Source organism: Chaetodon trifascialis, chromosome 2 (genome assembly GCF_039877785.1).
Source record: "Chaetodon trifascialis isolate fChaTrf1 chromosome 2, fChaTrf1.hap1, whole genome shotgun sequence".
Classification (NCBI taxonomy): domain Eukaryota; kingdom Metazoa; phylum Chordata; class Actinopteri; order Chaetodontiformes; family Chaetodontidae; genus Chaetodon; species Chaetodon trifascialis.
The window spans coordinates 32,521,176-32,538,406 of NC_092057.1; the positions used below are offsets into that span (position 1 = coordinate 32,521,176).

General features: G+C 41.1%; 1 protein-coding gene across 1 annotated transcript in view; it reads right to left on the minus strand.

The window, feature by feature from the left end:
* The window catches only part of LOC139339223 (zinc finger protein Xfin-like), a 93,658-nt gene that overhangs the window by 15,779 nt on the left and 60,648 nt on the right, over nucleotides 1-17,231 (minus strand). Inside the window, exons 4-8 of the mRNA XM_070974736.1 lie at nucleotides 15,459-16,475; nucleotides 9,394-9,732; nucleotides 7,550-7,653; nucleotides 7,029-7,146; nucleotides 1,404-2,212 (exon numbers count right to left, since the gene is read on the minus strand). Coding sequence (XP_070830837.1) covers nucleotides 1,404-2,212; nucleotides 7,029-7,146; nucleotides 7,550-7,653; nucleotides 9,394-9,732; nucleotides 15,459-16,475 — 2,387 coding nt within the window. The remainder of the gene's footprint in view (nucleotides 1-1,403; nucleotides 2,213-7,028; nucleotides 7,147-7,549; nucleotides 7,654-9,393; nucleotides 9,733-15,458; nucleotides 16,476-17,231) is intronic.

Consider the following 17,231-nt stretch of genomic DNA (forward strand, 5'->3'; position numbering starts at 1 on the left):
TCACAACAGGGAGTCTAAAAGTATCGAGTTTTGAGTATGCATGGCATTTCCCTTGAAGATGCTTTTGAGAAATGGGGATAGCAATGTCCTACGAATAGTGGCAGCAGAACCAGTTGTTCCACTATATGCTCCACCATGTTTAGACCAGTCAGTGCTCCCTCACCTATTACTGAGTGATGTATGTTGTATTTTAGTCTTTAAATTTGCAACTGTGCTGGCAATCTTTATGTGACAACAAATACTGTGCCAAAGCCTGTTTTCTGTTACGACTTGGTTGAGCATGCACTGCAGTACAGCAGCCTTACTTCCATGTAAACATTTTAATGTAACAGCAAGATAGGGGTGTCCTTGAAAGCTAAGTGGCTGAGAGACATACCATACAGAACACTGCAATTGTGGAATGGGCATTCCATAAACTGACTACACTGTTTGCACAACAAACAGTAATGACCTACAATATTGTACTGGTGAAATGTCAAATTCCACCATTACCATGAACACATAAACAGTAGTTCATGTGGACTCAATCCCTCATACACAATTTTTCTGCCCCAAATATGGGTTAATCCACCACTGAAAATAGTCCCCAGCACTATTTCTTCCTCTCTGAGTGACATGTTTTAGATAATTACTGAATCTTTTCTTTTTTTAATTAAACTATTTGTAAGGTGTTTTTAAAGAACAGTCAATGGGCATGGAGCTCAGAACCACAGACGGGGTAGGGAGGTCAGAGAGTGTTGAGAGATTTACTAACACACTGTTGATTTGAAGCCTGCACATGATATTTGTTGAAATGGGGCTAACACAGAGATTACTGAACAAATCACATTTTGCAACCTCCTACATAGTATAATGCCCAGGACAAGGCAGAGTGCCCAGAAGAAAAGCTCCTTTTAGCTCACCTGACAGAAGTCTAACTTGTTTTCACAATGCAAAGCTGCAGTTGTGTGCAGTATCATTCTCGCTGGGTCAACCCAAGCATATACATAGGAAACAGACATACAAAACAACACATTTCAGGTCTATACACTAAATGTGTCCCCACTTTTCAATCTGAAACCTTCACTTGACCAGAACACTGTGTAAACACATTTTAATAAGACTTAGAAATTCATCATGAGCATCCAAAAGCTGCTTCACCTCAGCATTTTGGTTGAGAGACTAGAGGCAGAAATACTGTAATTTTAATTCATGTTATTCCTATTTGAAAATGACACGTTTAAAACATTTTTATGTGGTAACTTCTTTGTGAAACATAAAGAAATCTGTTACAAAGTTCTTCAGAAGGTCCTGTGCACAAGTTACTTTCATTCTGTGGAGCAAGGAGTTGTTTCTACGGCCAACATTGGGTCTTTACAGGATTATTACACTCTACAATAGACATCAGGTAGGAAGACAGTTCAGGTCTCTTCCCAGGTCTCAACTTCAGTATAAATTTCAGGGTGGCTCTTTTGTTGGTGTGTTTTCAGGTTTCTAATCCAGGCAAATCCCCTGCCGCACATCCCACAGCTGTATGGTTTCTCTCCAGTGTGAACTCTCTGGTGTTTTCTCAGGTTCCCAGCCTCAGAGAACATCTTCCCACAGGTGGAGCAGCTAAAAGGCTTCTCCCCTGTGTGGACACGCTGGTGGATCTCTACCTTCTTGGGCCGGTTAAAAGCTTTGCCACAGTAACTGCAAACAAACAACCTTTCCTTGGTGCCAGATCGATGGTGCACTTTGCTGCTGTCACTGAAGGGTTGGGAGAGGGAAAAACCGGGGCCGGAACGAGTCCAGCCGTTAATACTGGAAGAGGCTGATGGGAAATCAGCCGCTGCCATCAAGTACGAACAAGATGGCCTTCCTTCCACTTCAACTTCAGATCGCTCATCAAAAAACTCCTCAACCAATGAATTAGCGCTTTTATCATTGTGACGCAACACATGAAACTGTGAGTCATTACTGCCATCTTCGATATACAGGTGTGGATTTATTGTTTCCTGCAGTGAGTCTCTGCCCTCCTCAGAGGGACTGAGATCACACTTAAGGAGAGGAGAGGAGCCACTGACCTCCGCTCCTCTGCTACTGCTGCTGCTGCTGCTACTGCCACCAGTGCGCCTTGTCCTGCTGCTCTGGATCTGGGATGGGGTCTGCGACTGGCAGGAAGTGGTCTGGGTGTCCTGCTGTTCAATGCTGGGTCTCTGTCCTGCTCCACAAGGGACACTCTCCACCACTCCTTTACAGAGGCAATGTGGGGCAAAGAATGAAGAAAAAAATGAATCATTATTATTTCAGTCTCACAGACTAAATTTCTTACAAACTAAATATTTATGTCTCATATGAAACTAAGTCTGCAACTAACAAGAATTTGCTAGCAATTAATCTGGCAAATTTATTGATTGATTGATTAATTAATCTGGTGATTCTCAACTGGTGGGTCACGACCCACTTTTGGGTTGTGGACCCGTCACGGGCCTTTGCCTGGCAAAAAAAAAAATCTGAAAAAAATCCAGTGCTTTTAATTGAAGGGGATTCTTAATGCAGCGGAGTGCCTTCTTTTTCACCCATTTGGGTCACTGCTTGTCATTAAGGGGTGATGGTGGTTCCTGAAGCCAGACCAATTGAGAACCTTTGAATTAATCAATATCAATACATCATTAGCAATATTAAATACATCATGATTTTTACATTTTAAAACACTACATCAACAGTGTGCCCTGTTGATCTCACTTTCCTTTACCAAAAAAAAAAAATGTAAAAAAAAATTCTGAGAAGATGGGGACAGCTGCTATGTCTCAAGCTCCTCAGCTGTAAGTTGGTGCTTTTTTATTTTGTTATTTATTTTTGTCCTTTAAACAACATGCAAACCCTTTTATACAATATGATCAAGAACAACTTTTGGATATCAGATCACTTTCTCACCATGATCATCAAACATTATGGAATATCCATTGCTTGGATTACCTGACACTGCACCTGCAAAACGGGGGCTACAAAGGAAATAAAAGTCACAGAATGGGGTCCTGGACAGGCTGTGGAACCGTGCAAACAGGCCTCCTCTACCGAGTTTTTTTTTTTTTTTTTTTTTAGAAAAATGTTCAGTCACTAGGTAATAAGATGAATGAAATTGGGAACAGGGTGGCTTTAACTGAATTTATACAGTTTTCACAGAGACTTGGTTCAACCCTTTGATCCCAGACTCCCAGCCCAGCCATTGCTCCAAAGGGGCACTCCATTCATTCTGCTGGAACAGATGGGGAAAGAACAGCAGGGGAAGTTCTAAGTGCTTCCAAAGGCAACTGGACTGGTTCTAGAAGATGTTTCGCCTCTCATCCAAAAGGCTTCTTCAGTTCTAACTGACTGGTTAGGAGTCTCGGGTATTTATCCTCTTGTAGGATCATACCTCCACCCAGCATCATGCGAGTCCTTAGAGTCACATGAGTCATAGTGTGGCTAGCACAATATGGTCATGTGAGTCCTGATTTGAACGGCTGGTGTGCTGCCATGCGCTTGTGAAGTGGTTGCTTTGACAACCGCTTCACAAGAGCACCTCAGGTCAAGACTCAGCAGTCCAACTACATCTCAGGAACAAGGGACATTCCTTTGAGGACAATAATGTACATATTTTGGCCAGGGAACACTGATGGCTTGAAAGAGGTGTGCAGGAGGCCATCCATGTCAAACTGGAAAGACCATCACTGAACAGAGGAGGTGGGCTAAGACACCACTTATCAGCCACCTGCAATGTAGCCGTGAGATTTCTCCCCAGGCAGCACAACAACCTTTCACACCAGGACTCATATGATGGAAGGGGGCCATGTCATCTTTCAGGCCTTTCCTGGCTAGCCATGAAGTGGAGTACTTGTACCCCTGCTTGAAGAAAGTATCTTCTAAAAACTGGCAATAGGTTACTAAAACTGGCTGCCTAATAATTATGCGCACCATAATACCAGGTGTTGATCACTTTGGGCCACACCCTCCCTCATTACACAAATACACATCACCAGATAATGCTTAAATCCAATTAGCATTCAAGTTTATAAGAAAATGATGATAAGGATATAAGATAAGATACTTACTTGCCTAATTGTGCACACAGTGTATTGTATACCCTCACACAGGAGCAATCTTGGTGTATTTAGGAGCGAGAGATAGTCAAGAAAAACTGTGTGGGCATTAAGCCTCATTTGATACCAATTAAAAAACCAGAGTAGCATGTTGGATGTGCGTAACTGTTCATGTGGTTTTTGTGTGATCTCACATAACCAGACCTAACGTTATCTTCACATTTCATACTGCAACACAAGTTCAGCTGGCTTCATTGTTACAGGGAAACCCCCTTTACTGTGTGCCATGTTGGTATGTGTGTCTGTTGTATGTAAATGCATTTAATAGACATGCACCATGATATACAGACTGTTGAATTTATATAATATTGTTTGAGTTTTTCTGCCAAATAAACAATGTCTAATACTGCTTGCCTAATTCTGTAAATGAATCACATTACATTTACTAATTAACCTAAATTATGAGGCAGGTGATTCCTTCCAAAACACATGTAGAATTTTCATTCCTACTTGGGGCCAAAAACACATCCATTTTTTAAGAATTTATTTGTAATCTTAATATGTTGCTTTACATTGCAAATAGAGCGGGGCATGGCCTCTATTATTTTAATACCATGATATAATATGGTCACCATAAAGAATAAAAAGATTACCATGATATAAATGTCAGGTCATATTGCCCACCCTACTTCACTTGACTGACATCCGGCAATTGATCTGTCAACATCTCACTGCTCCAGTCCGTAGTTCCCACAAAGACCACCATTGTCCCTTTCCCCAAAAAGACTAAAACCCTGCTTAAATGACTACCACCAAGCAGCACCTACCATCACAAAGCATTTTGAGTGGTTAGTCTCATCTTCATCCCCCTCTCTCCCTGAATTACTGGACCCACTACAAAACTTCCATCCACAAAGGACCTCTACAGTCAGTGGTGTAGGGAGATGGTCAAAAGGATAATTAGAGACCCCAGTAATAACAGCCATAAACTGTTATGCCTGCTCCTCTGGCAGAGAATACTGCAGCATCTGGTCCCACACCACAAGGCTCAGGGACAGTTTCATCCCGCAGGCCACAAAAATGTTGAACTTTTGAGCTTGCTACTATGTCACGTTACTCACACAATATGACACATGGTTGTCACTTTACAGGTTATGCTACTGCCATATTTATGCTATAGTTAAGGGTACTGTATTGGCTCAACTGCTTACTTACTGTTTACAACATGTCTATATTATAGTTTCTACATTTTACTAGTACTTGTCTGGCTACCACTGTTGCATCTGACAGTATTATATTTTATATTTTACTCAAATACTTAAGCTGATGCTTTATTTTATGTCTGAGATGTCTAATATCAGACTTCTTATTTGACTTGTATGATTTTTCTCCATACATATTTCTAAATTTCTACGCGTTGCCTTGCATGTTTGCGTTTGGGGCATGCACATGTGCAGTTGGAGGAATCGCCGATCGATTACTTTCCCCTGCGACTTGACTGTGACCTCAGTGATGTCATTTCAGCACTTTTCGAGTCGTACCCGTAAACTTGAATTCATATTCACAGCGAAGACTTCGTAGTCGCAGAAAAATGAGTTGTATTCACAAGACTTTGCATTCACAGCTTTTAGACTCATACTCGTATAAAAACAATCGTAACCTGAACCCAATTTCACAGACTCACGTATGTGACAGCAGAATTTGTGTAAAACAACTTTTATGACACACAAATTGTTAACTTTACAAATACGAAACTTTAATTATGGACACATCTTTTTGACAGCTATCTTACATCATAATGTAGAGGCTTCAGTGTTGATTGGCTGTCACTGACTCACTTGTGCCATGTAGCCAGTCAGTGAGGGCTGTGGGCAGGACATTGTTACACAGCCAAGAGTGGTGACTTCAGGCAGAGAGACGGCTGCATCAGAGCCAAAGGAGTGCGTTTTAGAATATGTTAATTCATTTTATCGGTGGAAAAAACGACCAACGCCGATTATCAAAAGTATGCCGACTATCGGCCGATATTATCGGCCAGGCCGATAATTGGTCAATCTCTAATGAGTACAGTCTCTAACGCAGTCTACAGCCGTCTAGACCAACATGAGATAACCTGATAATATCACCATGACATCATCACAGTGAGTTTCTCACACTTAATAAAACTCCTTCAAGAAGAAGACATTATTTAACTGTTCACAGACTGTCCACAGTCTGAGTAGTACATGTAACAGTGAAGTGCTCCTTGAGCACTGAAAAAGGAAACATTGTCATTGAAAAATTTGTATTGGAAAACATTGTATTAGCACTGAAACGGGTATTGGCGCTGTAGTGTATATAAATAAAACACAGACAAACACGGCCTACTCCGAAGCCGCAGACATGACCACACAACTAATAACTAGCATTAGTTTCACTGTGCCTTTGTTTTTCCACATGGCAGAGTTCTGGCAGAGGTCTGCTGGAACAAGCGCTAACTTTAGCTAATGTCAGCTATCACTGCAAAGCTAAGCAAAGTGAGCTGCCTCATGGATTTTGATGCAGGTAGGAAGAATCACCTAAAAGGATAAAGACCTGTAGAAATAATTTCTCGTTTCTTAATACCAAATAAAAACAATGTCGGACTCCCACAGCTACAGCTTCATGAGTTCACCTGGAAGTCCAAAACCACAAATAAGTCTGATTCTGTCTGCCACTATTTTTCACATAGAACCTCTCAATAAAACTAAACAATTTAAAGTCACTGTTCTAGTCCCACACTAGTTCACCTGGTTGGTGACGATGTCACTCATTGCCACATAGATTTTGATCGTTTCAATAGATCATTGCATTAACAAGGAGCCTAATAAATGCGTGGCTCACCTGCTGTTGTGAAAGCGTAATCTCAGGTGAACGAATCCAAAGCGTAACTTGTCTTTGTTGAGCGACTTCATAAATGAATAGATGAAGAAATTCAAAAGAGCAGACACAACCACAATTACTCACCATCATCTCCTATAAGCGACACATTTTCCTCTGTTTCTTCAACTTGTGACATGTTTGCTTCCACCTTCTCCTCCTTCACCAGCACTGCGTCTGGCTCCACCAGTTCCACATCTGGAGACTGCACAAAAAGGAAGGTTTGTCACTCGGTCAGCAAAGACCAGTTTCATATTCATGCAGCTACATGTACTCAGCTGCCCAGTATCCTCTGCTGTTTACAGACAAGTTTTTTTTTTGTTTTTTTTTCTTAAGTTTATTTAAAGAGGACAGCGTACATCAATCATACATTACTGTAAATGTGCCAGTGTTAGCCAAAGGCTAGTTTCCAACTGTAGTCCTCCGGCATGGTGTTTAGAGCCATTGAGGCATATAAGTTCAGGGTTAGGTTTCCATGTGGCGTCCCTCAGCAGCCCACTTGTTCTGTCTGGGATGTTCTCCCAGAGCTCTGACTTTCAACATCCATTTGATTCTACTCAAAGCATCATGTCTCCATTCCCTCACAGTCACCCTTTTGGTGTGCTTACCTGACTCTGGATGGTGTCACAGTGGATCAGCTTGTTAGTTGTGTCCCCTGCAGCATCTCTGCCAGACCACAGAGCCACATCTATCTGTTGCTCAAACGCACCATCTACACAAAAAAAAAGAAAAATGTTTATTTAGAATCACTGATTGTGTATATTTCAGTGACCAGTACTGACAGTGTCAGTACAGGGAAAGCAGATATGGAAAGACACAAAACAGAATGTGTCTTGCCCACCATCAAACAATTGTGTTCAAATAAATCCAAGCATGCAGTATTGTTGCTAAGGAATATTAATCAGTATTTTACAATCAATCAAATCACTTCTTTCTACCAAGGCACCATTGACAGTAACAGTGAGGTATGGGAGCTACACTGCCTCCACCCACAAGATTCTGCAGCACAGTCAATGCAGTTGGAAAGATCACTGGTGCCTCACTCCCTTCCGCAGTGGATATCTACAACACCTGCCTTACCTGCAAAGCAATCAGCATTTTGGGTGACTCAACCCATTCCTCACACAACCTCTTCAACCTCCTACCATCTGGGAGAAAATACTGGAGGTTCTGTGCGAGCTCAACCAGAATGAATAACAGCTTCATCCACCAGGCTGTCAGGATGCTGAACTCTCTCCCACCTTTCCCCTCTGTATCCAACAAGACTGGACTGAATTCCCTCCACTGCCCACCAACTCTCCTTATTACACACACACACACACACCCATATCCAGCACCAACCACTTTATATAATGAGACTGTAAAATACAATCTGCTGCTATCTGTTCTCGCACTATGGACTCACTGTATTTGCACTATATTATACCACTGTTGGATAAAACCGTCTTACTATTGCCCCCAGCTCCACCACTTCCTGCTCTTTTGAGCTGCGGAGTTGGTCCTATTGATTATTATCATTATTATTTTATGTTATTGTTATTATCAATATGTACATATCATGATCACTGTAGTGAAAAATCATTGAAGTGTGAATGGAGAAACCAGCATTTTCAATAGCTCAGTACTTTGGACTTATCCTGACCTACTCTATATGGAAAGTGTCCTGAGGCAACTTCTGTTATGATAAGGAACATATAAATAAAATTGACTATTAAAACCCAACCTGATACTGAATTCACTGTTATGGTGGCACTGTAGCTACATAATTTCAAACCTAGTATAGCATTTCTGTATTGTATTGTCATTTATCAGCTGACATAATACTGATTTATCAGCAATAGGATAATATATTTGGACTTGTCCAGCTCTGGTACACATACATTTTGTGAGGCAGCTTGAACTTAAAAATTTTGAATTTATGTGGTCTTATACAAATTCATAAAATCCTATATAACTAAGCTAAGTGCTTCCAAAGCCGTTATAGATGTAAGGGTAGTATCACGTAATACATGATGAAAACATTCTGGACAAAGATCAATGTCGATCCTGATGTAGTGACAAACCACTGGAGCTGAGCGTGCTTTTATGAGGGTGGGGCACTGAACAGATAGCTACTATACAATTACAACGTATTATTTATTATCAAGCATTTAATAAAGTGTAAATTCAAACTTTTTTGCTGCATTTTAATCCCGTGTAACAGCTGGTTTAACTGATTAGAAGCAACAAGCGTCTTCCACCAAAACACATTGGGTATATAGATAGCTGTCAATATGAATTTATTTTACATCGTGAAGGAAGGTTGTTAGTTTCTATCTCCCATATGAACACTGAGTTTTGCCTCTCTAAAACGTAGTGTGTCGGCTCAGCAATTATGTGCTTGTTTGTTTGTTTGTTTGACATGGTTTAAGACTTAACTAAGTGATCCACTCTATTATTACTGTCATCTTACCGGTGGAAGGCGAGGACTCTCGGAGCCTGTCTGTGGTGTTTATCTGTACCCTCGGTCGGCTGTTGCTCATAGCGCTCTCTCGGAGCCTCCTTTCGGCGTTTCCCCTGGCCATCTTCAGCTCCAGCAGATGCAGCTTCCTCTTCAGGGCTTTGTTCTCTCTCTGGCACTGAGACATCTGTAAACTTACCACCGCATAGTCGTCGTCCACCAGCTTGCAGATCTCCGCCACAGCTGCATTAGCAAGGACCTCCATGATGGAGGCCAGCTGGGTCTGGAAGGCCAGACGGCTGGACATCGTTCCTACAGTCGGTGATTTGCTGGCTGCTGCGTCGCCTTGAAAATATCGTTAAACTCCTCCTGCGGGATTTAGTCAAGTCATTACAACAATAGTGGAAACTCTAAGCGTTTGTGTTTAGCAATTAAAAGATGGCTATGCTAACGTGGCTTCTCCTCCACCCACAAGACGCGACCGCGAACAGATGGCGTCATTTCCGGTTATAGAAGCATCACCCGAAGTACAAACGTGACAGTGTTTCTTCATATGAATTTAATTATGGGTCAATAACATTCCGCTCCATAGGTGCTGATACTTTTTGGTGCTTCACAAGGTATGCCTAAGATGGAATTTCTAATAGTCTTTACATGTTAAATTGTACAGTTCAATGTGCCTTTAATATATGAATGAGGAGGGACGACTCTTCAGGACCAGTAGTCGTTAGGGTTGCTCTCAGAAACCCACTGTACTACTTGCTCAGCAGCTAAGAGCAGGCAGACACAATTAAAAGACTACCTGCTGAACATAGTGGGGCACTGAGCTAGACATTTATCTCAGGAGTTGGTCGAGACAAAACCACAGACAAAAGAATGCTCAGGACTTACATTCATCAGGTAGACACAACTCCAAATAAATGATCATGTTTCTCTGTGTCTGCTGGATGTGTAAATAAGCTACTGTTTGTTAATTATGTTAATTGTTATACAAGTTAAGTATAATAACTTAATAAGGTGATAATATGCCAGTGATGAGTAAACAGCTTTTTATCTGTTCCCAAACAGCCAAGAAACAAACATTGCATATTGAGGTTTTACTGTTTGGACTTACTTCTTTGGATTTGAACTTTTGTTATAGCTTTTGTTGTTGTTGTTGTTGTTGTTGTTGTTGTTGTTGTTGTTAATACATTTTTTGAATTGCACCTGCTCTGACTTCTGAACCTGCATTTGGTCTCAACACCTTGCTTCCTTTTTCTTCCCCAAAAAGGACATTCATGGACATAGCGAGCTTCCCCGGCGTTGCTGGTGTAATTTATGGGGAAATAATGCTTATTGTAGGGTTATGTCAATTACTACAGTTACGTGTATAAGCTGGCTAACAATCATGGAAAATGATGAAAGCTGAGCCATTGTTCCTCCATTAACACAACCATCAAATAAATCACCTACTAAAATTAATGGTAACAAATGTCAGCGAATACAGAGGATATTGTAGCAGAACTGACCTGTAACTGACCTGCTTTCCCCCTTTTTACATTCTTTCAGGAGAAATGGAGTTGTAACACATCCCAACTTTCAAGAGTTATTGACTATTTGGACTATTCACAGGGAGGTGTGATTCCGGAGAGAGACAGGATGTCTGGCTTAGAAAAACCTCTTCCACATTCTTTAAGGGGAACAAGAGTCACAGACACTCCTACTTCAAAGGTTACCTTTCACCTGGAATATTTCTCATGGAGATGCTAATTCTTTCTTGATAGCCCCATGAGAAATAGGGACAGTAAAACCATCTGAATGAAAAGTGCCAGGTCCCAGAGGAACCTACAAAATCAGATAATGCTGATGGGTTGTAAATTAGACATTCCTGAAGCAAACTGTTTTGTATGTCTGTGTGCCTTCTTTCCCATCACACCAGGATAACGAAATCTATGTGTTTGATTTAACCCGGGACCCAGTTCATGTTTGTCTGTTTTTTAATTCTCCTAAAACGGAATGGAATGGAACCATACTGCCATCTAGAGGTTTGTAGCAGTTAGGTTGAATATGCTTGACGTGAGACAGTTATTAGTAGTGATAATCCATCCATCCATCCATTGTCTATACCCAACTATCCCGGGGGGGCTGGAACCTATCCCAGCTGTTATTGGGATGAGCATTAGGAAATGTTATGATGTTTATTGTTGAATGTTGTCATTTGTTCATAAAAATTGTGTTGTGAATGATGTTGAAATGCCATTGAAAATTGATCATTTAAAATATATCTGATTGATCATAGTGAGAAGCAGATGAGCCCCTCATACAAATCATTAATTAATTCTCGCTCTATAAGGTGAAATTACATCGCTCTCCTGCAAACCATCTCACATGTGCGATAGCCTATTGGTCAATAGACACGCCCTGCAGCAAATATACCGTCTGCAGCATGCAGTGGACAGACATTCTTATTCTAGTCTACTCTTGTACTCAGTTTCCTTTGAGTTCTTCTAGTCTTCTCTTAGTTTCTTTCATCTTCTTCTTCATTTCTTCGTCTCGTTTCATTCATCTCAGTCTTTTGTTGCGGTTCATAGCCACCCTGAGTAGATTGATTTCACCACTCAGAAAATGTACTTTTCTAGTTTTTTTTCTCTTCATGAAACTTAAATTTTTGTTCGCCACATTAAGCAGCATGATTTTTTATTTTTATTTTTTTTTTGTTAAAATTCTAGTCACACAATAATAATTTGGAGACATTTTCAACCGGCCGTTGAAGAGGCTCTCAATTTTATTATTAACCTAAAGTTTTGCCATACAGTCGGCAACGATCAATACCGAAGACCTGCAGTCAGCTCTGACCCGCTGGTTTTGGTTAAATAACCATCAGAAGCCATTCCTCATCTGTCACCGACACTGGAGGCTTTTCAGCTCCTGAAACATCCCTGTCCAACATCGGCTCTCAACCGTGGTTTGCTTGGGTCGTCCATTGGACTGCAGCACAGATTGGAGCTGCAAACGACAGCCTGGAGCCCCTTCGTGTCAGTTCAGAGCAGACATCCACAGGAGCGTCGCTGACAAAGTAGGCATGCTTAAGCAGGTTTGAATAAGAGTTGGTCCGTGAGGTTATTATACTGTCAGTTTTTTTAAATTCTCTCAACCATTCATTCAAGAAATTAACTTCACATTCGCGTCCCCTTTTCTCCCTTAAAACTACTTCTCACTATTGCCAAACTTATTCTGCCATTGTTTTGCCATTAGTTTCTCCATGCAGTTGTTTGTGTTACGTCATATCACCCATACCCTCTGACATAATATTCATTATTCATTATTCATTATTGTGTTTAATCAATAAGTTTTTTCATTCAAGTTTTGAGCTGGTTTGACTGATCTAGTGTGGGTTCATTCGTTATCATTACATCAGCATTACAAGAAATAATAAAGAAAATCCTTCTGCGCTGAGGAAGGTTGGTGCCCCTGCATTTTATTAACGAATGCAACATTAAATTAGAGGTTTAATAAACTGATTGCCCTACAATATCAAAATTTGACAAAAAGGTACTTAACAATTTTCTTGGACTTAGTCATTACCACACAGGAAGGCAGACGATTTGACGAATACTGGCTGAAAAGCTGGTGATTATAGACCATGGAGGCAGGTGAATCTTGATTGCTTGATTGAGCACAGCTGTGTTCAGGAGACATGGCTGGGCCCAACCTGTCTACCACACCCTGCAGTGACAAATACAGACCATTAATATGCTGATAAATTTCTTGATAAATCGATTTGTTGTTTAGTCTATAAAATGTCTGAAAATGCTGAAAAATGTCGACCAGTGTTTCCCAAAGCCCAAGATGATGGTCTTAAACTCTTGTTTGTCAACAAACCAAAGATATTCAATTTACTATCACAGAGGAGTAAATAAAGCAGAAAATATCCACATTTAAGACAATGAAATCAATTTTTTTTTAATCTTTTAAATTAATTGTTTAAAGGTTGCAGCTCTAGTTGAGTTCAATTTTGCAACTCACTGAAATATGTTTTGAGGGAATATGGTTGGTGGAGTGTGAAGTTACTTAGTAGTCGTAGACACCTGACTATATCAGAATATGAACAGAGGCCAGGAGCAAAAAGAGGTAAAGAGAAAAAGAGAAACAATGCCTTACAAGAACAACAAGATTGTCATATTTATTTTCAAACTAAAAATGAAATATTTCCTGCTTTAAGAATGACAGTGACTTACACTGAAGTTGTCCATCATTTTTAGCATCTTTATTTTTCGGTTCGCGACAATTTGCAAAAAAAAAAAAGAAAAAAGTGACCCAACTTAACACGTCACATAACTTTTTCACCATTTTTTTTTGGAAACTGTTCTGGGTTTCAAAACAAGTGCTGCTTGCCATTTATATATCGTACAAGTGAAAACATTTCTCTTGACAATTGAGCATAACTGTTTTCCTTCCCGCAAATGATGCCCACAACACAGCCAAGTTCATGGCAAACGGTTTACATATTTAATGATACCCATACATTTTTAAATACTGGAATATGTCATGAAAGAATACTAAAAGGCAAAATATTTGTTTCATCAGTGTAACCTATAGCTGGTGCCAATTACATCCAAACACCTACACATACAAACAAGACTCGAGATATATATGATTTACTTTACATCTTTTTACATTCCTTTGTTCTTTGATATTTAATTGAGAACAAAGAATGCTTGACATTAAAAAGACTGTTACATCTCAAGTTTCAACCTGTGAAAAGTTGAGAATGGGCGATTAAAACATTGTAGTCCTACATCAATTGGGCTTTGTACCTAAAAAATCAAATATTCTGATTTCCCTTCCCAATTCTGGAAACTAACCTATCTTTTGGACAACAGCACATTACATTTTCCTCTCTATTCTTGAGAAATGACAAGTAAATAAATTTACTGGTAATCTTGGACAAACATAATCATGAACAAAATCATACATAAGAAGTTGCAGGCCTGCACAACGAGATTTACTCAACTGGCAACATTTACCATTCAACACAGCCTAGACTATATTTGATAAATAAATCATGGAAAACTAAATGTGTATCAGTACTGTCTCATTTTGGACTTTTGCTCATTGCTTTAAGAATTAGCTATGGGAGCATTTAAAGTGCTTTAAAGGAAGAGTCTGAAATTTTGCAGAATATGCTTACTTACTGCGTTACCGACAGTCAGAAAAGAAGATGTACAATAAATAATTTCTGAGTGTCCAGTACAGAGGTAGGTCCAGGACATGGTTAGTCGCACCAAACACAAAAATACCTCAATCGGGACTCTGACATACTTCCATATCAACACTTTACAGTGTGAGAAATTAAATCTTTTAGTGCCAGCAGTCCTAAAACAAACAACAAATGCTGGAAGTGTCCAGAAATGTGAATCTGGCTAGAAATCACAGTAGAATAAGGCAAGAATAGTTTTTCATTCATAGCAGGTGCTTAGCATCTGATGAATTTTAAAATGAAATTTTATCATAACTCAGCTTATTACTTATACACCATACTTGGCAAGTGTTACAAATATGGTTCGATTCATCCCGTTTCACCAGGTGGTTAGTGGGCAGTTGATTTACACTGTGATGATGGCTATGTTCAATCATCAGCCAAAATGATATAAATAGTGGGAGGCTGGATAAACTGCGACCCTCTCCCTCCTGGACCAGCCCATATGGGTTTCTTATGCAAACCACATAGTCTGTCACAAACAAGATCATTTAATGACAAATGGACAGATTAAGTGTTATTGACACTGTCTGAGGCACTCTTTAATGATCCACCCTGTGATCCTCTCAGTTTGAAACAGGGAGTAAGAAAAGGTTGAGACAGTGGGAAAAAAAATATTAAAACAGAATATGCATATGACTGCTGTCATCTAAGACAAATATAAACTCTACGTGCTATGATATCACAGGATACAGCATTGCTTCTCATTTTATCGTGCTGAGACAAGATGCTAGAATTTCCATACAAAGGGATTCCAATCATTTGCCCTTCAGAGTCCGGACTGTATGAGACTCACTTCCAGATTCTATCCACTTCCTCCAGCAGTCAGTCTACAGACCACACTGGGACTGTTGCCGGTGTCTGCGAACGCTACACATTTGGCTGAAGGACTGTCCACAGCGTGAACAGCTGTAGGGCTTCTCCTGTGTGTGGACTGTGCGGTGCCTTTTCAGGTGGCTGGACGAGATGAAACTCTTCCCACACAGTGTACATCGATAACGCCTCTCCCCAGTATGGATGAGGAGGTGGACCCGTAGGTTGTTGGGCTGGGCAAAGCCCTTTCCACAGTGGGGACAGGTGAAGGGTCTCTCCCCTGTGTGCACTCGTTGGTGCAGCTCCAGGGCAGCTGCACTTGGAAAGACACGCCCACACACAGCACACACCACGGGCTCTTTAGCTGCAGCACTGCTGCTCCTGTAAGATCGCCTCTGGCTTGTGGTGGTGACAGAAGGAGCTGTAGGGGGAGGGGGTGGAGGAGGTGGTGCAGCTACAACAGCAGCAGCAGCAGCAGCGGCAGCAGCAATGTCAAAGGAGGCAGCAAAAGCAGCCATTTCATGAGAGCCACTTGTGAAGAGCATGGTTGGAGGGCCATCTAGACTGTCTCCTCCTCCCTGTGAGGGGAAGGAGGCAGATGGGTGACCAGCTTCTGTGTTTCCCAAACCCAGCTGAGCTACTGCATATGCTGCACCAAGATGGCTGACCCTCTCCTGCATCCAGGCAAGGTCCAGGCCCAGGCTGCTGAGGCGGTCAGGGCTGGGCTCATCTGAGGCTACAGGGGCTGACAGCTGGACAGGATGAAGTTCATTTTGTGAAGTATCATCTGTGTGGATCTCTGGCTTAAGAGCACCATCTGTTTGGCTCCCTCCAAGGTCTCTGTGAGTGGTTTCAGGGGCCGGGACCCCCCCACAGTTGACAGTCTGAAGCTTAATGGCTTTGCGTTTTGCTCGAGGCTTGCAGGTCAGGTCCATTGTGGTGTCAGTGGGGGAGGATGAGAGCTGGGTGGTGGAGGAGGTAACACTGGTGACACTGGTGTCAAGAACATCATTACAGCGGGTTTCTTCACTAGGATCCAGGGCTGAAAAAGGACAGACAGGTATAGGGTAACAGGATGAGTAGAGTTAAAGAAGAAAAGGGAAATTTCGAAGAGAATCAAATATTGCTTTGTTGTTCTCAAATCAGTTGGATTTTAAAAAGCCAGACTGAGAGGACTATTAAGAATTGACAGGAAAATGTGAATGTAGGGAAATCAAAACTAAAGCTAAGCTAAAACTTTGTAAATCCTACGCAAACCTTGTCCTAAAAATAATCAGCCATGGGCTCCTCTAAGCAGCTGCCTTGCACTCCTTGAAAATTAAAATATTTGATGCCCACAAAGCATGAGAAGGCTATAAGAAGGCAGCAGAGCATTTTAGGTAGCTGGTTCCTCAGTTCATAATCAAGAAAAGGCACTTAATAAGAACAGTGGATGTGAAGCTGAGGTCTGCAAGACAGTGCAAGAATCTTATAGAAATAAAACTTTTTACAGGAAGAATGGATGTGTGCGTGTGTCTGTTCTGTGCCTACAGAATACAGACAAAGATTTTTTTTTGTCATGAGGATTTAAAAGTGGAGCACAGTGGCACAGTGGAGCAGCAGGTAGTGCGCATGCCTCACAGCAAGAAGGTCGCCAGTTCGATCCCCAGGTCAGACGGGGCCTTTCTGTGTGAAGTTTTCTTCCTGTGCATGTGTGGGTTCTCTCCGGGCACTCCGGCTTCCTCCCACAGACCAAAAACTTGCTCATTACTGTAGGTTAATTGGTGACTCTAAAATTGCCCTTAGGTATGAGTGTGAG